Source organism: Lampris incognitus, chromosome 5 (assembly GCF_029633865.1).
Source record: "Lampris incognitus isolate fLamInc1 chromosome 5, fLamInc1.hap2, whole genome shotgun sequence".
Classification (NCBI taxonomy): domain Eukaryota; kingdom Metazoa; phylum Chordata; class Actinopteri; order Lampriformes; family Lampridae; genus Lampris; species Lampris incognitus.
This window is the reverse complement of record NC_079215.1, coordinates 2591108-2615593: the sequence shown is the minus strand read 5'-3', so window position 1 is coordinate 2615593 and position 24486 is coordinate 2591108. Positions and strand designations below refer to the sequence as shown.

The 24486-nt window shown below is 46.3% G+C and overlaps 1 protein-coding gene across 1 annotated transcript in view; it reads right to left on the bottom strand.

Annotated features, from left to right (window-relative positions):
• Positions 1–208: 208 nt before the first annotated feature.
• The window catches only part of LOC130113400 (voltage-dependent calcium channel gamma-1 subunit-like), a 39393-nt gene continuing 15115 nt past the window's right edge, over positions 209–24486 (bottom strand). The window contains exons 2-4 of the mRNA XM_056280993.1: positions 8828–8902; positions 1960–2106; positions 209–441 (exon numbers count right to left, since the gene is read on the bottom strand). Coding sequence (XP_056136968.1) covers positions 209–441; positions 1960–2106; positions 8828–8902 — 455 coding nt within the window. The remainder of the gene's footprint in view (positions 442–1959; positions 2107–8827; positions 8903–24486) is intronic.

The following is a 24486-nucleotide window of genomic DNA, read 5'->3' as shown; positions in this document are numbered from 1 at the left end:
TAGACAAGTATTTTGGATCTTCCATGCATGGTGGTAACTTTCTTGACATGATGACGGTCCGTCCACACTAGCTATAGTAGTTTCCTTTATTTGACCTTATCCTGTTATGGCTAGCGCTGGTTCTTTGAGATGAATCTGACCTTTTCAAAAAGGTGTAGTCACTCTCATCCTCACCCCTTCATTCCCCATCCATCCCTCTATCGAGTCATCACTCTATTTGTTCGGGCTCCGCATCCATGCAGGTCTCCCATGGGTTACGCGGCATCTGGGGCATGGAAAGGATCAGGAGGGCGAGGCCAGTGACGAAGAGGAGGACGAAGGCAGAACAGGCACACTTAAAGGACCAGGCGTAGTAGTACTCGATCCAGATTGTTTCCTTGCTATCGATCATACGCTTCACTGACTGACGCATCACCTCCACGGAGATGACGGCACAGAGACCTGGCAATGGAAGGGAAAAGGGAAATTTGGGGAACTGAAGATCTTGTTGGTTTGTCAGTTGTTATGACTCTGATACACCCCTCTCCCCTATGCTAAATAGGAGCTATCTTGCGGAAATGTTATGTCCTGTATTTGTAGTGCTAATCTAATGGCTCATCCACACCCAAAAGCTACATGGCAACAAGAATGAATGAAAAGTAAATTGAAAGCTGTGACTTGTGGCTTTGTCGCTCTGGGCTACTTTTTCACGCCAGGCAAAATTGTGGCGTGAATTAAAAAATGTTCAACTCGCACCACAAAGTCAGCGAAAGTGACAAAGTAACAGCCAATCATTTTTGTTTTGGCGTTCAAGGCCACATCCCCACTGACTTTGAGACTGGCTAAGAGGAGCTGAAATGAAAGATAAATTAATTTGTGCTGTTTCTGCATATCCCAAGTTGTATTTTTACCACTTTGCTATCAGAGACTGAAATGAGAAGGAATTAGTGCAGTGAAAGGTGGCAAAGTTACTTGAGTCTATGGGAAGTTTTCATAAGAAAAACTCTTGTTGCTAATGCTAGTGCTAATGCTGTATAATGGTGTTGTCAAACAAATTTGTTGGCGTGAAACTGGTGCAGCTCGAGCTACTTGTTGGTAGTGTGAATAAAGCAACATGTAGCTTTTGGAGTGCAGCATAAAACCTTAGATAAGTCACGACAATATTTTCACTTTTGGTTAAGTCAATTTTGATAGTTGTGTTGGCACACCTAAATCAGATGGACCCATCCAATTATTTTATTAGCTGCAGCTGTGTTTATCCTACTATGCTAATGTTCCAGAGTACCAAGACCAGCTTGGCATGTTTTAACCTTTGGATGATTTTTAACCTGTACGTGTCAGCATACTCACTAAAAGTCTAGGGTTTAGTTACTCTTTAAAAGACAAAATGGACTTGTTTGCCTGCTGGCATTCATCATTGTATGGTGAAGAACACTTGTTTGGACCCAATGTATGTAAATTTTATTTTTTTCATGCAAATTAGCACATGGGCATTGTTATAATAATGCTGTTGTTTCACAAATGCATGGTCATCTCTACTGTCGGTCTATTGGCAGCATTTAGTTTAGAGTTGTCAAAGTTTTGGTTCAAGTTATAAAAGTGACAATGAAGTCATAGTATTGTGCCTTGTTTGGTAAAATCTGCAATTCATTTTGGTGAAATTATGCTCTTTGTGCAAGTTCAATCAGAGAGCCCTTCCTTTCCATGTTAACCTTTCCCTCTGTTCCTTTTATTATACCTTGCCATATGACCTATCCACCAGCCAATGCTGTCAGCTGGTCTATAAATCAAAACCTGTCAGTCAGACAGTCACATCTTGATGTCCTTTCAATGTTAAACACCTCTCTGCCACCCTGGCTTCAAGCCTGATACCACCAATGTTAAAACTTGAGGCTATCATGCATCTTGGTACTGAAATAATAATTGTAGACAAAGTTATGTCTGTCCTGACTGAAATAAGGTGTTTTTCCATGACCTTACCTGCAAATGCGTAGAACATGCCAGCAGGTTTGAGGAGGTAGTCCCGTCCTTTGCCTTTACCAGTGCATGACCCAGCCAAACACAGTGATCCCAATATTATAAAGACCAGACTGAAGATGGAGATTGCAGCTGCTGAGATGTTATACTCTAGAAATAAGAAATGAAAGCAAGAGGATCATTCTCAAGCTGGAGAACCTGCAGTCTTTCACAACAAAATACTATACGGCACCCTTGTGAAATTCAAAGTTCTTACTGTCAAAAGACCATGAATTTGTTAAATACCATTGAGTCTCTTTGCGTTTCTTTTTTTTCTCTAAATTTGGTGTGCCTGTCCAAATCCCTGTTCTCCTGAAGTCCTGCCATCACATAATCTCCAGGGTGTTCGGTGAGGTTGTAGACTATCACACGCTCCCTATGGTGCATGTGGAGTTGCCAACCACTTCTTCCCACCTACAGAATTCTCTGAGGGAATCTTAACGTGTGCAGAGACTTACACCGTTTCCTCCAGACCCCCCACAGCCTTACACACGTCCCACCACCTGCAATGGTGGGACACATTACCATTACCCTGACCATCACTCCACCCAGAAACACAAACCAATTCTGTTCCCAGAAATGCCAGGCCAAGCTGGAGGCAACACTGGAGTTTGAACTGTGAACTTTAGCATGTAGATGGTAGCATATAAATCACTTCATCGTCTAACACACTTTATTATAGAAAAAAAAAATTCTGCCGGCCACACAGTGACTGCTTGGATAGGCTCCAGCATCCTGATGACCCTAATTAGGATAAGCAGCTTGGATAATGGATGGATGGATGAATTTTCCCCTTTTTTCTCCCCAATTGTATCTGGCCAAATAAGCCACTTAGAGCCGTCCCGGTCTCTGCTCCACCCCCTCTGCTGGTCCGGGGAGGGCTGCAGACTACCATATGCCTCCTCCCATACATGTGGAGTCACCAGACACTTCTTTTCACCTGACAGTGAGGAGTTTCACCAGGGGGACATAGCACGTGGGAGGATCACGCTATTCCCCCCAGTCCACCCCCCCCCCCAAACAGGCAACCCGACCGACCAGAGGAGGCGCTAGTGCAGCAACCAGGACACATAGCCACATCCTGCTTCCCACCCGCAGACACGGCCGGTTGTGTCTGTAGGGACGCCCTACAGACACATATTTGAACCAGTAGGCAACGGAATAGACTGCTACGCTACCCGGATGCCCCAACTTTATTTAAATTTTAACTATTTGAAGTAATGTCAAAATGAACTAGTCTACTCTTTTGAGCAACTGTAGGATTCTACTGTTGTTATATGTGTATTTTTGTATGTTGATGTACAGGCTGTGGGGATGAATTTGCTCAGGCAGAACGAGAAGAATCTGTCTGTGTCTGTCTGTGTCTGTTTTGATCATAACCTACTTGCTACAGATGTGAATCCATGACGTTAACTTTATTTCTTTTGACTTTTGACTTACAAATTATAGTCCATCCACTGTGGCAGCAAATTAAATGATTTTAAATTAAATTATTCGTGTTTTCAATCAATAGTAAGAATGTGGAAGGCATCAGCAAAGACAAAACCAGAAAGCCATTTGACCGTTTAAAATCAGTCCTTGGTTTTTGTTCATTTATTACAATAAATTGTTGCTGAGTGTTTAGTTTCTGTAAATTGACTGGATTATGTCAAAATATATATGTATTCTTAAACCTAGTTCTTTACTAAAACTATATGTTAAAACGGCAGTAGACAAATGTTTGCTTTAGCTTATCATTATGAAGTAAATGTTGATTGCACAGTATAATGGCTACAGAATAATGACACCATTGGTGTATAGATTGGTTCCCTTGGAACCATAGCTCATTATCCAACAGTGGGGGCAGAAGTACTCAGATCACTTACTTAAGTAAAAGTAGCAATACCACTGTATAACAATACTTCATTGCAAGTAAAAATTCTGCATTCAAAATGTAAAAGTGCAGAATTATCAGCAACAAAATGTACTTAAAGAATCAAAAGTAAAAGTACTCAATAATGCATAGTGGCTACTGTCAGTTGTACTATATAATATTGATGCATTAATATGTAAGCAGTAGGCAACTTTAATGTTGTAGTTGGTGGAGGTGGCACTAAGTATGGCGCTGAGAGCAGGATAAGCGGGTCGGATAATGGATGGATAGTATAAAATGTAAATAATCAAGTAACGTATAAGTACCTCAAAAAGCACAGTACTTGACTAAATGTATGTAGTTAGTTGTGAGATTTGAGGTTGTGTGTCACAACAACAACAACAACAACATCATCATATTAAGCAGTGAGTTAATTGAAGTACAGTACATTTTTCGGTTCAGTACATTTATTTATAAATATATCCCAATAAAATCACATGTTTCATGCCTTTTCATGTCATTACTTTACTGACCTTCCACAGAATTGCTGCTGCATGACTACAAGAGCGTCCTGGCCCTGCAAGACACGAGCAGCCCGCTGTCTGCATGTCACCTGTCAGTAATGCTGCACCCAGGCCTTATGATGACGACATACGTGCAGGCTCTGACTCGGCCCTGTGTCTGCTTTTAGGCGGACAAGGTCGTTTCCAACAGCCTTAATAACGCCCGGCCGACTTTACCGCTGTGTAGATGTTGATACGCCTCACAGGCAGCGGACTCAACAAAATAGCTAAAAATGCTGCCGTGCGTGATACGAGGCCACTTCCTCACGTCGTCTCCCCAACCATCTATTACGGACGGCAGAGGTGTTCTTGTTTCACCCTTCCTGACCTCCGTGAGGCGCTGTTCCCACGCCATTAGCTGTTTGGCGGGCTAGGTCGTCATGAACGAATGAGACGCCGTACAGATGGCTCTCTCTAGGAAAGACGGTGAGCGTACCGTTACCATGACAAACGCCGGTTCCGGTTCATTGGCAGGACGCGCCGGAAGTCGCGCCCATAACTCACGCAAGGTATCGTGGGGGCTAGGGATAAGGCGAATAAGCCTCGCATCCACCTTGCGATTCTGTCTGCCACCGGGGAAGACCTCGCGGGAAAATGAAGGCTCAATTTATAGCGCAAAGAAAGTGCGCCAACCATTGCGCAACCAAAATAAGAAGAGGCTATCCTTTCATTTCCCCCGGCGGCTATCATCAGCTATCCCCGGTAGCGGAAGTGGCGGACGGCGGAACAACCGACGTGACAGTGGAAGCGCGACCCAGCGAGAGAAGTGGACCCCCCCCCCCCCCCCCCCGCTGACAGAGGGGACAAGAAAGACGAAGAAGGAGACAGCGATAGAAACAGGTCAAACAAGAGGGAACCTCACTCAGTGGAGGGCGCTCCGGTGTTGTATCGAACTCCGTTTCCCCGATGAAACGTTTCCCCCTAGCCAGATGAAAGCGTTGGCATGGAAACGGGCCGGCCATCGGTTACGATTAGGTTGAGGTTGAGGTTCGGTTATTAAGGTTAATCAAGTGTTCCGGTGTTGCGTCAAACGCTGGCTAGGGGGGGACACATCTGGACGGGGAAACAGTGTTCGGTACAACACCCGGGACTGGAGAAGGTTCCAAACCGACATTCAGTTGTAATTCTTTCTTCTTTTATAACAGTATTTTATTAAAGAAAACTCAGCAATACCTTGTGCAATAAGAGATTAAAAAAAGGTCATACACAGGGTATTTTCAGTTTTTACGTTTTCTTCCCAACCCAAAACACCCATAACCCCCCCTACCTTACACCCCGTCCCACAGGCCTCCTCTGCAGGACATAAATCACTATAGTAGAATAAGTATAGAAACTACAGCAAATACAATGAAGTACATGTAACAGAACACTACAATTCAGTATGAAAATAAAGATGCACATAGGTTTCGGTACAAGGTATACTCATGAAGGCAGGGGGGAAATGAAATACTCAATATTTAATAATTCTGTTGGATCCGTAATATTTGTTATTTAATAATTGTTATACTAATAATACTTCTTTCTACTGGATGAGTAAGTAACATAACATGCGTACTTCTTAACACGACCGGATGTTTGACTCTGCCTTTATCATAGCACTGAGGTGGGGGTTTCTAGGAGTTGGCATTGGGATTCTTACAGTTTGGTCTTGCTTTGGACGGTAGCCAGGCTGCTAAGAAGCGGAAAGTGATCCGGTTGTCTTTGCAAGAGCGACGCAAACAATAATACCACTCAGAAACGCTGGGGGGGGGGGTGAACATTTGTCTGCTGCCACTTTAAAGTCCAATAAAAGATAAGGATGCTACCTCATAGCCCTGTTTGTGTCATTTCACATCTCAGCTTTTGTTTCACTTAAGTCAATTTGTTCTGCACATGTGATGATTTCTGTCTATTTGTTTGAGTCAAGCCTGTCCAGCGGTCTGTCCAGGGTGTCTCCCCGCCTGCCGCCCAATGACTGCTGGGATAGGCTCCTAATCTCCACGACCCTGAGAGCATGATAAGCGGTTTGGATAATGGATGGATGGATGGATGGATGTTTGTAAGTAACCTCGTCTACTCGTCTGAGCAATTGCCTTTATTCAATTGCCTCCTGCAGAAGTAACGGTCTCAGAGAGGACGACCTCTTAGATATGCAACATTTACTGCTTGTCTGAGCTTAATCCAGTTCCCATATTTGCGTGTATGTTTCTGTATAAAGGGAAGAGATTTGTGGCTCGTTATTGTAAGCACATCAGCCAACCATCACGCTCCTGTCGGTGCCGTGGTGAGGGGTGGATACCAGGCGAGGTCTTTGATCTGCTGCCTTTATGCCTGTGAAGCCCACCCAGGGGAGAGGCTCTTCAGGGAATGGCCTTCCATCTTTTGCTGGCAAGAAAAGTTGAGTTGCACTGTCCTACAGAAAACAAACTCAGATGTGGGATGTCTGTGGAGCATGTTGTTTTATACTGACTCAGTCTGAAACCCTGAAGGTGGCAACTTGGAGAAGTGGTCTTCTATTTAAAGACATCGATGTATAGTAGTGGCGGCACAGTGGCGCAGTGGTTAGCGCGGTCACCTCGCAGCAAGAAGGTCCTGGGTTCGAGCCCCGGGGTAGTCCAACCTTGGGGGTCGTCCCGGTCGTCCTCTGTGTGGAGTTTGCATGTTCTCCCCGTGTCTGTGTGGGTTTCCTCCAGGGGCTCCGGTTTCCTCCCACAGTCCAAAGACATGTAGGTCAGGTGAATCGGCCATACTAACTTGTCCCTAGATGTGTGTGGGTTGTCCAGGGTGTCTCCCCACCTGCTATCCAGTGACTGTTGGGATAGGCTCCTAATCCCTGTGACCCTGAGAGCAGGATAAGCAGTTCGGATAATGGATGGATGGCTGTATAGTATAGATGATTTTGTTTGGCTAACTTGTGCTGAGGAGAATTTCAGGGCAGCCAGAAAAGTCTGAAATCAGTGGCCTTGGCCTTGACGTCTTCCCAGTTCTTTCTAAACTAACATTGGGTTAGAGGATTTACATAACACATTTTATGAATGAGCTCTCGATGCCAGATCAAGTATAGCTTGTATGTTGTCTGCTTGGGTGGATTTTCCCATGGAGACATTCATTCACTGTTTATTCCATCTGTGGCCATACTTCATCAGAATACAGCCTAATGGCTCAGAAGGAGAGTTTGGCTCAGTACAGCAGTAGATTCTAGCCAGGGCTACAGTCTTTTTCAAGGAATAGTATCTGATGACTGGAATATTCGTGCGCAAGAGTGAATATGTGTGTGTGTGGTGGTGCATGAATGCATGAGTTTATTCATATTTACACCCCAATAATTGGGTGTGACAGTGCTCCACATGTGCATTAGCTTGCTAATGCACATAACATGCACATAACATGGGAGGTATGTCAGAGAACGTGCATCACACGGGCCGAACGGGGACACAGCTGGACCAGGGTCATCCGTTCAGGAATGGAAGAAAACGGGGAAGGAGTGGGAGAAATGGGGGTTGGAAAACACACAGCTCTCAAATGTTGAATGTATAGTCCATAATAATATTTATTTATATTTAACTGCCCTACAGTGTAGCTGGCAGCGTCCATGGGCGGTGTATCTGTTCTTCCTGTGGCACGAGTGACAGTAAGAAGTGACAAACCCTGTGTTTTGTCGAGATTTATCTACAAAAAATGTCTGCGAGAGGAGTTCCTACATTTATCAGGCTTGCTGAAAACGTTGCTCCTCATTCCAGTTCAGTGATTTCAAACAAAATGAGACTTACAAAAAACCCGGGACAGATCATTCCCTCTGCATTTGCTTCGTCTGTAGACTTAAAAGAGAAATAATAAAAGTGCAAACTGGGACTCTTCAAGTACGCACCTGCGAACAGACAACAGTTTATTTATGGTGGTAAATGGTTTTAAACGTCTGCAGCAAACAGCAGGCTGAGACCCACTGCGAGCTGCTCAAGTTGGATTGATTTATTTTCTATTTTGACATACTTTATTGATCCCCGTGGGGAAATGATGCTCTGCTTTAACCCATCTTATTGTATAGGAGCAGTGGGCAGCCGCCGTGCAGCGCCCGGGGACCAACTCCAGTTCGTCTTGCCATGCCTTGCTCAGGGGCACAGACACGAGTATTAACCCTAACCCACGGGGAGAACATGCAAACTCCACACAGAGGACGACCTGGGATGACCCCCAAGGTTGGACAACCCTGGGGTTCAAACCCAGGACCTTCTTGCTGCGAGGCGACAACGCTACCACTGGGCCACCGTGGCAAGATTGTGTTGTTTTTTTGTTTGTTTGTTATTTGATGCCCCACCCTGCACTGACTACTATTCATCAACAGCAAGGTGAACTTCATGAATGATAGCTTTTTATTTTTGGTTGCCAGACAGTAAAGATAATCGACACAGAGCAACCCCAATGGCAATCTTAAACTTACCTTTTTGTGTTTTATACTCGAATATCTCAGCTTCCTCCCCCGGAGTGAAGTGCTTGAAGTACGTACAGTTCTCCTCTGAGGAAGACAGACGGAAGAAAGAGGATGGGTTAGTTTAAAGCCCGTGTCTGCACCACGGAGCAATATTCCCTCTATTCATAGTGATCACATGATATTATGGTGAGGCATGGTTGATATGGGCGAGATCTGGTGCATAAAATCTGAAACGTGCACATAGCGAACGTGCTCAACTTTTGCAGTATTGGCAGTATTCACATGACCGTGACGCAGTTAAAACCCCACCGTTGGTCATTTGTACGTTCAACACAAGAAACGTTGTTGTTCAGATGCCTTTTCCAGGTTTTTATTTCTAAAGCCTCTCACTGGTTTATATAGATGTTCTTGGTTAGCCGAAAAGGAAATCAAAGATCTGGGCGTCCGGGTGGCGTGGCGGTCTATTCTGTTGCCTACCAACATGGGACTCGCCGGTTTGAATCCCCGTGTTACCTCCGGCTTGGTCGGGCGTCCCTACAGACACGTTTGGCCGTGTCTGCGGGTGGGAAACCGGATGTGGGTATGTGTCCTGGTCACTGCACTAGCGCCTCCTCTGGTCGGTCGGGTTGCCTGTTTGGGGGGGGGGGTGGACTGGGGGGAATAGCGTGATCCTCCCACGTGCTACGTCCCCCTGGTGAAACTCCTCACTGTCAGGTGAAAAGAAGTGGCTGGTGACTCCACATGTATGGGAGGAGGCATGTGGTAGTCTGCAGCCCTCCCCGGATCAGCAGAGGGGGTGGAGCAGAGACCGGGACGGCTCGGAGGAGTGGGGTAATTGGCCAAGTACAATTGGGGTGAAAAAGGGGAAAAAAGCCAAAAGAAAAAAGCAAAAGGAAATCAAAGATGAAGAGGCTTTAGTGAACCCAGAGAGGATTTGAACGGTGGTGTGGTGGAACCGGCTGACGTTGCTGCTTTCAGTGTGTCTTTAAAAGAGCAGGTGCTAAACCTCAGGGCTTTGCTGGTTGGGCGCCAGTAAAGCCGGGACATTTTAGGTGAGTGCTGGGATTGGGTCATGTAGTAAAGATAACTACTCCTTAATGCCGAGTCAGAAGTCAGAGCAGCATCACAGTAAACACCATGACCAGTCTGGAAACCAACTTGGTTTACTCTGGTGCTTTATGTGTACATGTTTGTGTCTTCTGTTGCACACTAGTTAAAGGCAGACTGGCCGAGGATGGAGTGAGGCTGATCTAAAGCATCCGGGGTCACGCGAAGTCCACTTGGAAGAGCACTGAATTGTTTTGTCTGCAAAGTCTGCACAGAGTGGACAAGGTAAGTTGACGCTGGTGTGTAAAAGATCGTGTTTGAGTTTAAAGACTTGGACAGCACATGACACTGCACTGGAGCGTCCTTCCCCCCCCCCCTCACAAAAAACAAAACATAACTATCTCTGTCAGGGTCTCATGACCCCGTCCCACAGTCGCAGTTTCTGAAATACATCGACTACCAACTTTCTGCTGCATGTATAGGATGCGTGTCGATGTGACTGCAGCACTTTGTGAGGACCCATATGTCTGGTCTCACCAGACCACATGTCAGCCTATCAAATCCCCATTTTCTCACATGTGTACGACTCCTTTCAGCGTGTCAGTGAAGGTGTTCAGGACTTCTGGCAGCTCACCAGCTTCAGTACCAGTACCGAGTATCAGTTCAGGTGTGAGGTTAGAAATGTTCATGTTTGAGTCTTACATTAGAGATGGCTAAGTTTAGGGTTGTGTGTGCTGTGTTAAAGGTCAGGGTAAGGCTGTACAGGGCATCCAGGTGGCGTGGCGGTCTATTTCATTGTCTATCAACATAGGGATCGCTGATTCGAATCCCAATGTTACCCCTGGCTTGGTCGGGCATCCCAACAGACCCAATTGTTCGTGTCTGCAGGTGGGAAGCCGGATGTGGGTATGTGTCCTGGTCGCTGCACTAGCGCCTCCTCTGGTCGGTCGGGAGCACATGTTCGGGGGGGAGGGGGAACTGGGGGGACTAGCGTGATCCTCCCACACGCTACGTCCCCCTGGTGAAACTCCTCACTGTCAGGTGAAAAGAAGCGGCTGGCGACTCCACATGTATGGGAGGAGACATGTGGTAGTCTGCAGCCCTCCCCGGATCAGCAGAGGGGGTGGAGCAGAGACCGGAAGAGTGGGGTAATTGGCCAGATAGAATTGGGAAGGAAAAGGGGGAAATCTAAAAGAGAGAAAAAAAGGTCAGGGTAAGGATGTGGGACGCATTAAGCATTATAGCCTGCGTTGAGTGTAGATTGGGATTAATTGTACAGAGTCGATGTCCTCAGTTACTTCCTCATTCATCAATACTTTTACCAACAGTGTCTTTTGTATGCAAACCTCTTGTCTGTGAGACTGGACCCCCCCCCCCCCCACGTGCAAGTTCCTAATCCCCTCTTTTTACGCTTTGAAAACATAATTGCAAAGCTTTTGTGTTGAATTTTGCTGTGCGCGTTATGGCGTCACACACAGAGTGTGGTGGTGATGATGACGACGATGATGATGATGATGATGATGATGGCCAATGCTGGGATTGAGAATAATGCCCCTGTTTCTGCTGGGGACTGTGATGATAAATTCAGAGGGTTGGTAGTCTGTTGGAGTCTCTGAAGGAAACAGGATACAGTAAGGGGATTTGATATGCAGAGAGGACTTGTGCTGTACGGGTTGCACACACACCACAACAAACTCGGCTGCAATGAAAACGTCGCACACAAAGACCTCTTGATACAGAATAGCTTTCACTCCAACATGCCAGATGATGTGGCCTCGCATACAGAGAGGATGTTTTTGTGAATGGGGATAGCGACAGCCCATCAATGGAAAAAAAGAGGAAAAAAGAAAAAACCGGCGTTACTAAGCAACAGGCTCAGCTGCTGTTCACAGTGGGGGGAGTGTGTGAGGCAGGTGAGGGAGCGAGCCATCTAGTTAACTTCTTCTTTCAGCTTTTTCCCTGTTTCTCAGGGGTCGCCACAGCAGATTTTACAGTTTCCATCAGGACCCGGTGAGGGCACAGCACCAATGCTGGCTGTTGTTAACCCGGGCCTCGAGCGATCCGGTATGGTCTTGTCAATCCACATAATGATTTGGCAGAATTTTACGCCGGATGCTCTTCCTGACACTAACCCTGTGGATGGGGGCTCAGGTAAAGCGCTGGATGCTATCCCAGTATTCAAGGACTTGGCCCATGCCTGTCGCCGTCTAGTTTACTTCTGAGTTCTAAGCCCTGGTGTCAAAGGAAAAGCCATAATCTATCTTTCAACTTGAATTGACAGTAATTTATCCTTAATCTCGATGACAGCAGGCTCACATAGTGTCACGGATGTGAAGCACAACTGTTGTGTGACTGTTGTGAACAGAACAATATGGGATCATTGTCTTAAGTTTGTACTTGGAAATACGCTTGGTATTCTACTGTACATTCTCAGTTGTGTAGCTAAAGTTACATACATGGTGTTTACATCATGTCCTGAGTGAGCGCTTAACAACAGAACTTAAGTTAGCTAGTTTGAATAGTTTTAGCTAACCGCCAGCCCAGGAAAACAAGCTGAAACAGAAGTGACACTTAAACTTTTACCAAAAGGTTTTGTTTGAGCAGGTTAAAGGTGACAGAAAACATCTTATTTGCATCCCAGGCAGTGGCGGCTGGTGCTAAAAATGTTTGGGGGGGGGATGCACCTTGGCACAGCACACCCGACAGCTGCTTTACTGTCCACATAGTCACAGAGTTATTAAGGACAATGTAGCCTATAGATTTTATCAGGGTTGGTAGACGGTGGATGATTGACAGTTGAGACGAGGCGTGTTGGTGGGTGTGAACATGATTGACAGCCACGAGAATTGCCCAATCACATGAGATCAAAAAACATTAAAACAATACCAATTCACTGCCAGTAAAAGTGGGAGTGTCTGGGGACACAGAACTGCGCCCCCTGGAAAACCTGAAGTAACCAGTCAGACAGCAGCCTCAGGTCACCTGCTCGCCACAAGTTTGAGGGCTTACATAAGGTATGGTTTGGCCGGCGCCCCTCACCCAGGAAGTATATGTATTCAGACAGGAAGTATATGTATTCAGACAGGAAGTATATGTATTCAGACAGGAATCAACCAAATACCATTTGGACCAGTATTTAATGCTGCTGACAGACGCTCACAGACTGACAACACTTTTATTTCATCATTATTTGCATTATACAACTACATTATATTTAACAGGTTTAAGTAGATTTTCATCTCTTGATATTTGAAGGGGTTGGCTCCCCAGCGCCCTGTACTGGCCAGCCGCTTCTGAATCCCAGGCCGGATCCAGACGTGGGCAGGGGTGGGCATTTCCCACCCAAATCTTAGCGCTGCCCACCCACAATCGCCTGTCCCAATTTACTGGGTTACGTGCCCTGGCAATTAGCTACCGTGCCCGAGTAAAAAAACAGCCAATTTTACGCATTATTTTGTGAATAAAACAAGATATTTGATTTAGTTTTTTTGGTTACACTTTATTTTAGGGGGTAAGGGGTAATTGTCACGTAATTTCTTAGAAAGAAGGTTGAAATTCCTGTGTTATTTGGGTTAGGGGTAGGGTTAGGGTTAGGGTTAGCTGTAAAATTATCTGTAAAAACTACCTCCTTATTACTAGGAAATTACCAGGTAATTTCCGATCCCCTAAAATAAGGTGTTACCACTTTTTCTTGTTTTGATAACAAAGCCACTGTGGCTACAATGCAGCTTAATTAAGTCCCCCTGTCACACAGCCGTCCACTGTCTACTGACAGTCCGTTTCGTTAGCTCACCCACTGCTGGAGAGCTGCTGTCAGCAGGAGCAGCAGGGCTCAGTCCAGCAGCTGTGGTCCATTTGTGGACAAAGAAGACACAGCAGCAGGTGAGCTGTTACTGATCATTTATTTTTCCAACAGTAGAAAAGGTCTGGCTTGCTGACTGCATGAATCATCGTCAGTCTGCATGAATCATTTAAATAGTTTGTCACGACGTTCTCGTCAGGCGTAGTAGGCCAAACTCCATTCAAAATTCCATCCTTCCATTATCCAAGCCGCTTATCCTAATTAGGGTCACGGGATGTTGGAGCCTATCCCAGCAGTCACTGGACTACAGGCGAGGGGACACCCTGGACAGGACGCCAGTCCATCACAGGGCCCACACACATTCATACCTAGGGACAATTTAGCACAACCGATTCACCTGACCTACATGTCTTTGGACTGTGGGAGGAAACCGGAGCACCCGGAGGAAACCAATACAGACGCGGGGAGAACATGCAAACTCCACACAGAGGACAACCCCCAAGGTTGGACTACCCCGGGGTTCAAACCCAGCACCTTCTTGCTGTGAGACCACTGCGCTAACCACTGCGCCACCGTGCTGCCCATTCAAAATTCTTGCATTTTAATGTTGGCTTAGTTATCGATAAGTAAATATTTAATTAGAACAAAAATGTAGACCTCTGACAAGTCTCTGGCGTCTTTTAGATAATTTGGCGTTCATGTGATTCACAGAACAGCCCTTTATTATAATTAAAAACCCAACGTTTATCACCACTTCCAGCTGCTTGCTACAGTCACAGCCACAGGAGCACATTACACATTAACTATCTCTACCTTATGCTGCATATTCAGGCTGTCTGTAATTATCTTCCTGTGTACACACTGTAAAGAATGGAGCTAAAGAGTGAACAGAGAGCAATCAAGTGAATTTTATGTATTTCAAAGATGAAGTCTTTCGTCTCTTGACTAGTATAATAGCAGTGTTGGGGGTAACGCGTTACGGAGTAGTTGGCTCTAAGGTAATTACAGTACTTAGATGACTTTTTGTTTTGCAGTTAAGTACTTAGTTGCTATTTCAGATAAGCAATCCATTACCGTCGCTGCTAAAATCAGGAATCAGGATCAGGACACTTTATTTGTCATTTCACTTCATGCGCTTGCGTACATGAAATGAAACGAAATGCCGTTTCCCCCAGCCCACAGCAGTACAACACAAAGACAACAACACATCCAGAAACTACCTGAACACACATCCAAACTAACACACATACCCACACTAACACACATACCCACACTAACACACATATCCAAACTAACACACATACCCACACTAACACACATACCCACACTAACACACATACCCACACTAACACACATACCCACACTAACACACATATCCAACTAAACAAAAATCAGTCCAAGGGAACAACGCCAGCCAGGATGACTGTCGGAACCACCGGTCTGCATGGGCTAGCAGTTAGCTTAGCCCGCCCCGCTTCCACGTCTTGTCAGACCGCCCTCAGTGTTTCCTCCTCGGGCGCAGCTCCAGGCAGGGGCCGTGGTCCCCGGGCCCACCGGACGAAGCAGACCAAGCTCTCCCAGCTGATCCAGCACCAGCTCTCCCAGCCAGACAACATTGACACATCTCCCTGCACTCCTCACGACGACATCAAAAACACCACAGTCAACACCAAGCGAGGCCACCACCAGACCGCCCTCGGTGTTATTGGAACTGCTGGTCTGCGTGGGCTAGCAGTTAGCTTAGCCTGCCCCGCTCTCCCAGCCGATCCAGCACCAGCTCTCCCAGCCATCAAACGAAGACAAAGCTTCAGATGCATATGTGGATGTGGTACTGGGTGAGGCCGCCGCAAATGTGAATTGGTGCTGCCATCTTCCCACACCGGCACTGGGTGAGGCCTCTGCAAACACGAATTTACGCAGCCGTCATCCCACACCGGAAGCGGGAGAGGTCTGCAGGTGATTGTCCACAACGGTTGCGTGTATCACTTATACCAGGAGATATCCGGGTATAAATGTTGCTGTATTTATACACACTGTATTTACCGATGAGCGGTAGTGTCGCTGGTGAAAGTGCAGACAGAATCCAGCGAGGATGCATTTGGACCATAGACTGAATAAAATAATGGACAAAGACATCGTCACGTCACCCATTGGTTTGTGGACTCCCGTTTTGAAGCGTTGAGTTTTCCCCCACGACCCTGAGAGCAGGAGAAGCGGTCCAGATAATGGATGGATGGAGTTTAACCGTCACCATCTTGTTTTTTTAAAAAAAAAAACATATGTGACCATATTTGGATGAAAGGGTGGAGCTGGGGAGGAGTGAGGGGTGGATCTGACTGAGAAACCTGTAAAGCCCAAATTTGTAGTTTGTGATATTGGGCTGTACAAATAAAATTGACTTGGCTTGACTTGACACTATGCTCGCCCACAACCTCGCCGGCAACCTGAGTGTACTGGCTCCGCCATGCCAAGCTGCATTCCAGATTTATCACACGCTAAGACGAGACCAGCTCGAAATGAACAGCATTAGTGTAACTACGAGATTCACTGAATAAACAACCATGAATTCCCCCATGTGAATGTGTGTCGGCCCTGTGATGGACGGGCGGCCTGTCCAGGGTGTCGCCCAACCTGCCGCCCAGTGACTGCTGGGGTAGGCTCCAGCATCCCTGGGACCCTGAGTAGGATAAGCGGTTTGGATAAAGGAATGGACTTTTCTCTGCTTTTCTCCAATTACACTATTTTCTGATCCGTCCCGGTCTCTGCTCCACCCCCTCTGCTGATCCAGGAGGGCTGCAGACTACCACATGCCTCCTCCCATACATGTGGAGTCACCAGCCGCTTCTTTTCACCTGACAGTGAGGAGTTTCACCAGGGGGACGTAGCACGTGGGAGGATCATGCTATTGCTATTCCCCCCAGTCCCCCCCCCGAACAGGTGCCTTGACTGACCAGAGGAGGCGCTGCTGCAGTGACCAGGACACACTCACACTCGGCTTCTCACCCGCAGACACAGCCAATTGTGTCAGTAGGGACGCCTGACCAAGCCCGAAGCTATTTTTCACATGGATAGATTATCAGTTAAGATACAAGTTTCACAAGTCTTGTTTTTTGCATTTCCTGGTTGACTGCAGTTCATTTCAAAGGCAGCAGAAAGAACTGGAGTTGGTCCCCGGGCGCTGCAGCTGCACACCGCTCCTATACGATAGGATGGGTTACAACATGCAGAAGACAAATGCCATTGTAACCGAACAACTACAATGACAGAATAAAGTGGCTTTTCTTCTATATAAAGTTAATACAGGCCCTGTTTCCTTCAAACAGCTCCACATCCACATCCCACTAGGAAGTGTACAGCCTATTTGTGCTTTTGTGTGCATGCTTTGTTTTTTTCGATTCCCCCCCACCCCCTTTTCTCCGCAGTTGTAGCCGTCCAATTACCCCACTCTTCTGAGTCGTCCTGGTTGTTGCTCCACCCCCTCTGCTGATCCGGGGAGGGCTGCAGACTACCACATGCCTCCTCCCATACATGTGGAGTCACTTCTTTTCACCTGACAGTGAGGAGTTTCACCAGGGGGACGTAGCGCGTGGGAGGATCACGCTGTTCCCCCCAGTTCCCCCTCCCCCCTGAACAGGCGCCCCGACAGACCAGAGGAGGCACTAGTGCAGCGACCAGGACACATACCCACATCCAGCTTCCCACCCACAGACACGGCCAGTTATGTCTGTAGGGACGCCCGACCAAGCCGGAGGTAACACGGGGATTCGATCCGGCGATCCCCGTGTTGGTAGGCAGCGGAATAGACCGCTATGCTACCCGGACACCCCTCCTTTTTGTGCATGCTTGTTGAGTTTTCACTCCAACAAAGATATGTGGGCAGGCTGGAGGCCATATTAAAATCCTTTATCCCTCCAAAGACATGTCAGACCCGCGGTGGCTCTGCAGGGCACGGCACAACAGCATTGTTGACAGCCTCCCCTGTAGCTGAAATGAGAGGACGCTTACCCCAAGCTAAGTTTAGTCTAGTCCTCTATAGCCATGTTTTTATATTATCCCTGCTATTGCAACACACCTGTGTTTGTGTGTGTGTGTGTGTGTGTGTGTATGTGTGTGTGTGTGACTTCTGAAATTATGTGCTGGCTCAAATCCCTTCCTGACTTCCCTTGTGGTTACTGCGAGTCTAGCACAGCAGACATGGGTGGCTGCGGCTAAAATCAAACTGACAGAGAGCCAACACAAGTGTGTACAACTAAAACCAAGCTGCAGTTTTGCATCATACAAGCAAGTCCAGATAAGGAAACGTGGAGCTTTAATTGGGCAAGACACTCATGGTAGCATATGGAAACCTATGTAGTAAGACATTGTTGGAACTTCGCCAGCTTAGTGCCTATCCCCGCACTGGTATGTTGTGGTGTAACACAAGTTGTATGGGCCCGAATACCAACACCTGTGCTAGCATGTGGGACTGCGCCCTCTATCCTTCGGGAACATAAAACAATTTGAGTGACCACGATCTGCCTGTGAATGCAAGGTTTGGAGGCTGGTCTTGCGGGACCTCTTTATGGGGACACGGGGGATTGATAACTATGTCTGGTGCTCACAGGTGGCCCCGTCACTCAGAGGAGTGCTGGACTTGTGTGCACACTTGACTCCCCCATGGCTCCCACCCAGGACAGCTGGGTATTTACCCAGACTATATTTATAAGACCATTGGTTCTATGGAGAGTGACGTGCACAGCGGAGAAAGTGTGATCGCTCAGATTACCATGACGATGGTATTAGAGCAAAACGATCCTTAAAGGAGATTTTCACTGATTATTTATCTCAGTTTCCTTCTGATGCCTCTGTATGACCAACATAATCAGGAATCAGAAACACTTTCTCGTTTCACTTCATCACTTGCGTACATGAAATGAAACGAAATGCCGTTTCCCCCAACCCACAGCAGTACAACACAAAGACAACAACACACCCACAAACTACAAGAACACACATTCACAAACTAACACACATACCCAAACTAGCACACATATCCAAACTAACACATACAAAAAAAATCCCTGTCCAAGGGAACAACGCCAGCCAGGATGACTGTCAGAACCGCTGGTCTGCATGGGCTAGCAGCTAGCTTAGTCCGCCCTGGTTCCGCGTCCTGTCAGACCGTCCTCGTTTCTTCCTCCTTGGGCACAGCTCCAGGCAGGGGCCGTGGTCCCCGGGACCACCGGACAAAGCAGACCAAGTTCTCCCAGCCAATCCAGCACCAGCTCCTCCAGCCAGACACCCTCGACACACCTCCCCACACTCCTCACGACGACATCAAAAACACCACAGTCAGCGCCAGGTGAGGCCGTCACCAGGCCGCCCTCGGTGTTATCAGAAGCGCCGGTCTGCATGGGCCAGCAGTTAGCTTAGCCTGCCCCACTCTCCCAGCCGATCCAGCGCCAGCTCTCCCAGCCATCAAACAAAGACAAAACTTAGACACAGACGTGGACAAAGACACTGCATGGACGGTACTGGGGGAGGCTGCTACAAATGCAAATTCACGCAGCCATCTTCCCTTAATCAAATGAGATATCAGCGAGAAGATTAGATATTGTAATACAGTGATTGACGCATATGTCTGGGTCAGATTCCCTGAGAAATCTGACGGAACGATTTATAGTATACAGGCAGGATACGTAGCCACAACTAGCGATACATCACTTCATGCCTGCATATCTTGCAGACACCTGTTTGTCCAAAATGCCACCATCTCTCACTCGTCCCTACAAGACAAATGCAGGAGCTACCAGAGGAGGGATGGAGAGCTTAATGATGATTAAGTTGTTTTTCTACAAAACAGTACTGCCTTTGTACACACGGGCGCCCAAAGTTGACAAAAACCAGACTTGGAGGCGCCCTGCTGGCTCACCTGGTGGAGCGCGCACCACATCAGGCTGAGTACTGCAGCGGTCTGGGTTCGAGTCCGGCCCGGGCCCATGGTGCTATTTCATCCCCTCTCGGCCTTTCCTCCCTTTCTCTGATCTATCGCTATTAAATAAAGGCAGGAAATGTAAAAAATAAAAAAAAACCTTAAAAAACTAAATGAAAGACTCCTCGTAGCAGCTTTAGTGTTTGGTATGTCAGTGGAAAGTAGAAATGGGGTAGGCAACAAGACTGGAGCTTGGTAATATCAGGAATGTGAAACGGCATGTACTGTATGTTATGCTGTGTGTGTACAACTAAAGGTAGAAGTCAGAGGATAATGTACAAGTAAAGAGTAGTACTGACTTTAAATACGTCTCAGAACGTTGAATCAGTTCACCTGGACACAACATTTAGCGGGAGAAATGTTTCTTCACTCACCTGATGATGATGTGACCATCCTTGATAGGGAGGAACGCTGGTTTGAACAGGGAGTCAAACAGGCATCTATGTGACGATGAAACGACCATCACTGAGCCGGGGGGGGGGGGGGGGGGCTAAGAGTACATCTGTCACCATCTTACAATGCTGTGATTGTAAACATTCCCCAGTCCTCTGTGAACAGTACACATGACCACTGTAACTCTGGTTAATGGTCACCCCATATCTGCATATGAAGCTGGTTGTTGGTTTGGGTCATTATGCTACTGTATTGTTTATAAGGGTGGAGTACCTGCAGTCACTCTATTGTTTATAAGGGTGGGACACCTGCAGCCACTGTATTGTTTATAAGGGTGGGACACCTGCAGTCACTGTATTGTTTATAAGGGTGGGACACCTGCAGTCACTCTATTGTTTATAAGGGTGGGGACACCTGCAGTCACTGTATTGTTTATAAGGGTGGGACACCTGCAGTCACTCTATTGTTTATAAGGGTGGGACACCTGCAGTCACTCTATTGTTTATAAGGGTGGGACACCTGCAGTCACTGTATTGTTTATAAGGGTGGGACACCTGCAGTCACTCTATTGTTTATAAGGGTGGGACACCTGCAGTCACTGTATTGTTTATAAGGGTGGGACACCTGCAGTCACTCTATTGTTTATAAGGGTGGGGACACCTGCAGTCACTGTATTGTTTATAAGGGTGGGGACACCTGCAGTCACTCTATTGTTTATAAGGGTGGGGACACCTGCAGTCACTCTATTGATTATAAGGGTGGGGACACCTGCAGCCACTGTATTGTTTATAAGGGTGGGGACACCTGCAGTCACTGTATTGTTTATAAGGGTGGGGACACCTGCAGCCACTGTATTGTTTATAAGGGTGGGGACACCTGCAGTCACTGTATTGTTTATAAGGGTGGGACACCTGCAGTCACTCTATTGTTTATAAGGGTGGGGACACCTGCAGTCACTCTATTGATTATAAGGGTGGGACACCTGCAGTCACTGTATTGTTTATAAGGGTGGGGACACCTGCAGTCACTCTATTGTTTATAAGGGTGGGGACACCTGCAGTCACTCTATTGTTTATAAGGGTGGGGACACCTGCAGTCACTCTATTGATTATAAGGGTGGGGACACCTGCAGCCACTGTATTGTTTATAAGGGTGGGGACACCTGCAGTCACTGTATTGTTTATAAGGGTGGGGACACCTGCAGTCACTCTATTGTTTATAAGGGTGGGGACACCTGCAGTCACTGTATTGCTTATAAGGGTGGGGACACCTGCAGTCACTGTATTGTTTATAAGGGTGGGGACACCTGCAGTCACTCTATTGTTTATAAGGCTGGGGACACCTGCAGTCACTGTATTGTTTATAAGGGTGGGGACACCTGCAGTCACTGTATTGTTTATAAGGGTGGGGACACCTGCAGTCACTGTATTGTTTATAAGGGTGGGGTACCTGCAGTCACTGTATTGTTTATAAGGGTGGGGACACCTGCAGTCACTGTATTGTTTATAAGGGTGGGGACACCTGCAGTCACTGTATTGTTTATAAGGGTGGGGACACCTGCAGTCACTGTATTGTTTATAAGGGTGGGGACACCTGCAGTCACTGTATTGTTTATAAGGGTGGGGACACCTACAGTCACTGTATTGTTTATAAGGGTGGGGACACCTGCAGTCACTGTATTGCTTATAAGGGTGGGGACACCTGCAGTCACTGTATTGTTTATAAGGGTGGGGACACCTGCAGTCACTCTATTGTTTATAAGGCTGGGGACACCTGCAGTCACTGTATTGTTTATAAGGGTGGGGACACCTGCAGTCACTGTATTGTTTATAAGGGTGGGGACACCTGCAGTCACTGTATTGTTTATAAGGGTGGGGTACCTGCAGTCACTGTATTGTTTATAAGGGTGGGGTACCTGCAGCCACTCTATTGTTTATAAGGGTGGGGACACCTGCAGTCACTGTATTGTTTATAAGGGTGGGGACACCTACAGTCACTGTATTGTTTATAAGGGTGGGACACCTGCAGTCACTGTATTGTTTATAAGGGTGGGGACACCTGCAGTCACTCTATTGTTTATAAGGGTGGGGACACCTGCAGTCACTGTATTGTTTATAAGGGTGGGGACACCTACAGTCACTGTATTGTTTATAAGGGTGGGGACACCTGCAGTCACTGTATTGTTTATAAGGGTGGGGTTGCCTCCAGTCGGTTGAGACTGAAGAGGTCACTTATGCCCCTTTTCCACTGCATGGTACCGGCTGAACTCTACTCAACTCTACTCACTTTTTTTGGTTTTCCATTGGGCAAAAGTTAGGGAAAGTACCTGGTACCAGGTAATTTTTCTGGTACCACCTCCGTCGAGGTTCCAAGTGAGCTGAGCCGATACTAAAAGGTGACATGAAAATACCACTATAAATATATAAATAAATAAAATGAAATAAATATAAATATATGTTTATTTATTTAAATGTAAATAAAAACTAGTCAGCACGCCCATAAATGACCAGCGGGGCTTTGCCATGAGGGGATACTATCTGCAGTGGAAAACGAAATCCCAAAAAGTAAAGCGAGTAGAGTCGAATAGAGTAGAGTTGAGTTGAGCCAGTAGCATGCAGTGGAAAAGGGGCATTAGATGAGTGATGAAACGTTTGTCCCACTAAACGTTGTATCCAGATGAGCTGATTCAAGCTTCTGATATTTCTTACCTGCATTACTGAGCATGCATCAAGACACTTGGAATAAGAGTACAGCCACTGCCAGTGTGGGGGAAAAAAATCCTAATTTGTGTTAGCTTGGGTGGAATCTAATTTTATTACATCTACTTAAAGCATCATAAAACAGCAGTTGAACCGAACATTACAATCATAATTTATTTTATAGGCCATTAAGGCTCTAAGGGTTTGGATTAGCCTGCCTGGGGAGATTAGGCTTGCAAAATTGGTATCATCTCTTAAATCACTTCATAAAACTCACATTTTTATCATAGCTTTTATCAGTAGATTCTGTGTTATTCCAACTGAAATGCTCTATTTTTTTCCTTTTAGTTTGTAGTTTACAGTCAGTGTTATTCCAGGTATTTTTCTCTTGTGTCTTTATCTTTTATTTGTGAAGCTGTTTGTAGCCTTGTTTTTGAAAAGTGCTATAGAAATTAAAGCGGCAGTAGACAACTTTTTTCGCTTTACGTTATCATTTTGAAGTAACTGTTGATTACACAGTGTAATGGCTATAGAATAATGACACCATCGGCATTTAGAATGGTTCCCTATAAGCCTTGCTTTCACTGTGCAATTCTGTCTGCCACCGGGTACGAGCTCCCGGCAAAATGAAGGCTTGATTTACAACACATAGGAAGTGCGTCAACCATTGTGCAACCAAAATTGGCAGAGGATATCTGTAATATATGATGTGGTGGAAGATACACTACAATATCGCTTTTGTTTTCCCCAGTAAAATTATAGATGGTGGAACAACCGAAGTGACAGTGGAAACTCTACCCGGCAAGAGAAAATAAATCCCGTTGACAGAGGAGGCGAAGAAGGCGAAGAGGGAGAGTGATAGAAACAGAGTAAAACATGAGTGAACCTCACATGGGCATTCACTTGATGGAGAATGCTCCAGTGTTATATCGAGATCTGTTTCCCCCTAGCCAGACAAAAGTATTTGCATGGAAACAGGTTAGCTATCAGTTGTGATTAGGTTAAGGTGAGCATTAGTTAAGGTTAGGGTTAGGTTGAGGTTAGGTTAAGGTTAATCAAGTGTCCCAGTGACTGCGTTTACATGCACAGTCAAGTCAAGCTATGGTTACAGCTCCATTAGGCCATGTAATTGGACTACTGTCGTCATCCCAGTATACAAGAACCGGGGGAGAATCGATTTATTGACGGAAGTATGTCCGACTCCGGTGCGGTAGGTGGCGAAATGCCCCCTTTCAGCTGGTTGGTATTGGATGAAAGACCGCCGTGGGAACTATGGCTCTTGCACAGAACGCCTAGGCCAGTTCGGGGCTGATTGAAGCGTATACATGCCAGAGTAAATCCATCCCCAACCGCATTATCTAGGTGTGTTAGTCCGACTTCGAGGAATTCGATTTAGTACGATTTCAGTCATACTAACACGTTTACATGTATTTTAAAAGTCCAGTTTTAGTGGACTAACACAATCAATCGATTTTCTCTAACATCATGTAAACGTAGTCAGTGTTGTATCGAACTCTGGCGAGGGGGAAACAGATCTCAACGGGGAAACAGAGTTTGATACAACACCCAGGACTTGAGTTGGTTCCAAACTGACATTCAGTTGGCATTCTTTCTACTGGGTGGAATCTGGGTGATACAAATCTGCTGAAATGTATTCCTTCTTACATACCTAAAACGTCTTAATAGTAAGTACTAACTTCTCAATTTGGTGAATCCACAACAGGTAGAGCTTAATGTATTTTTATTATTTTTATAC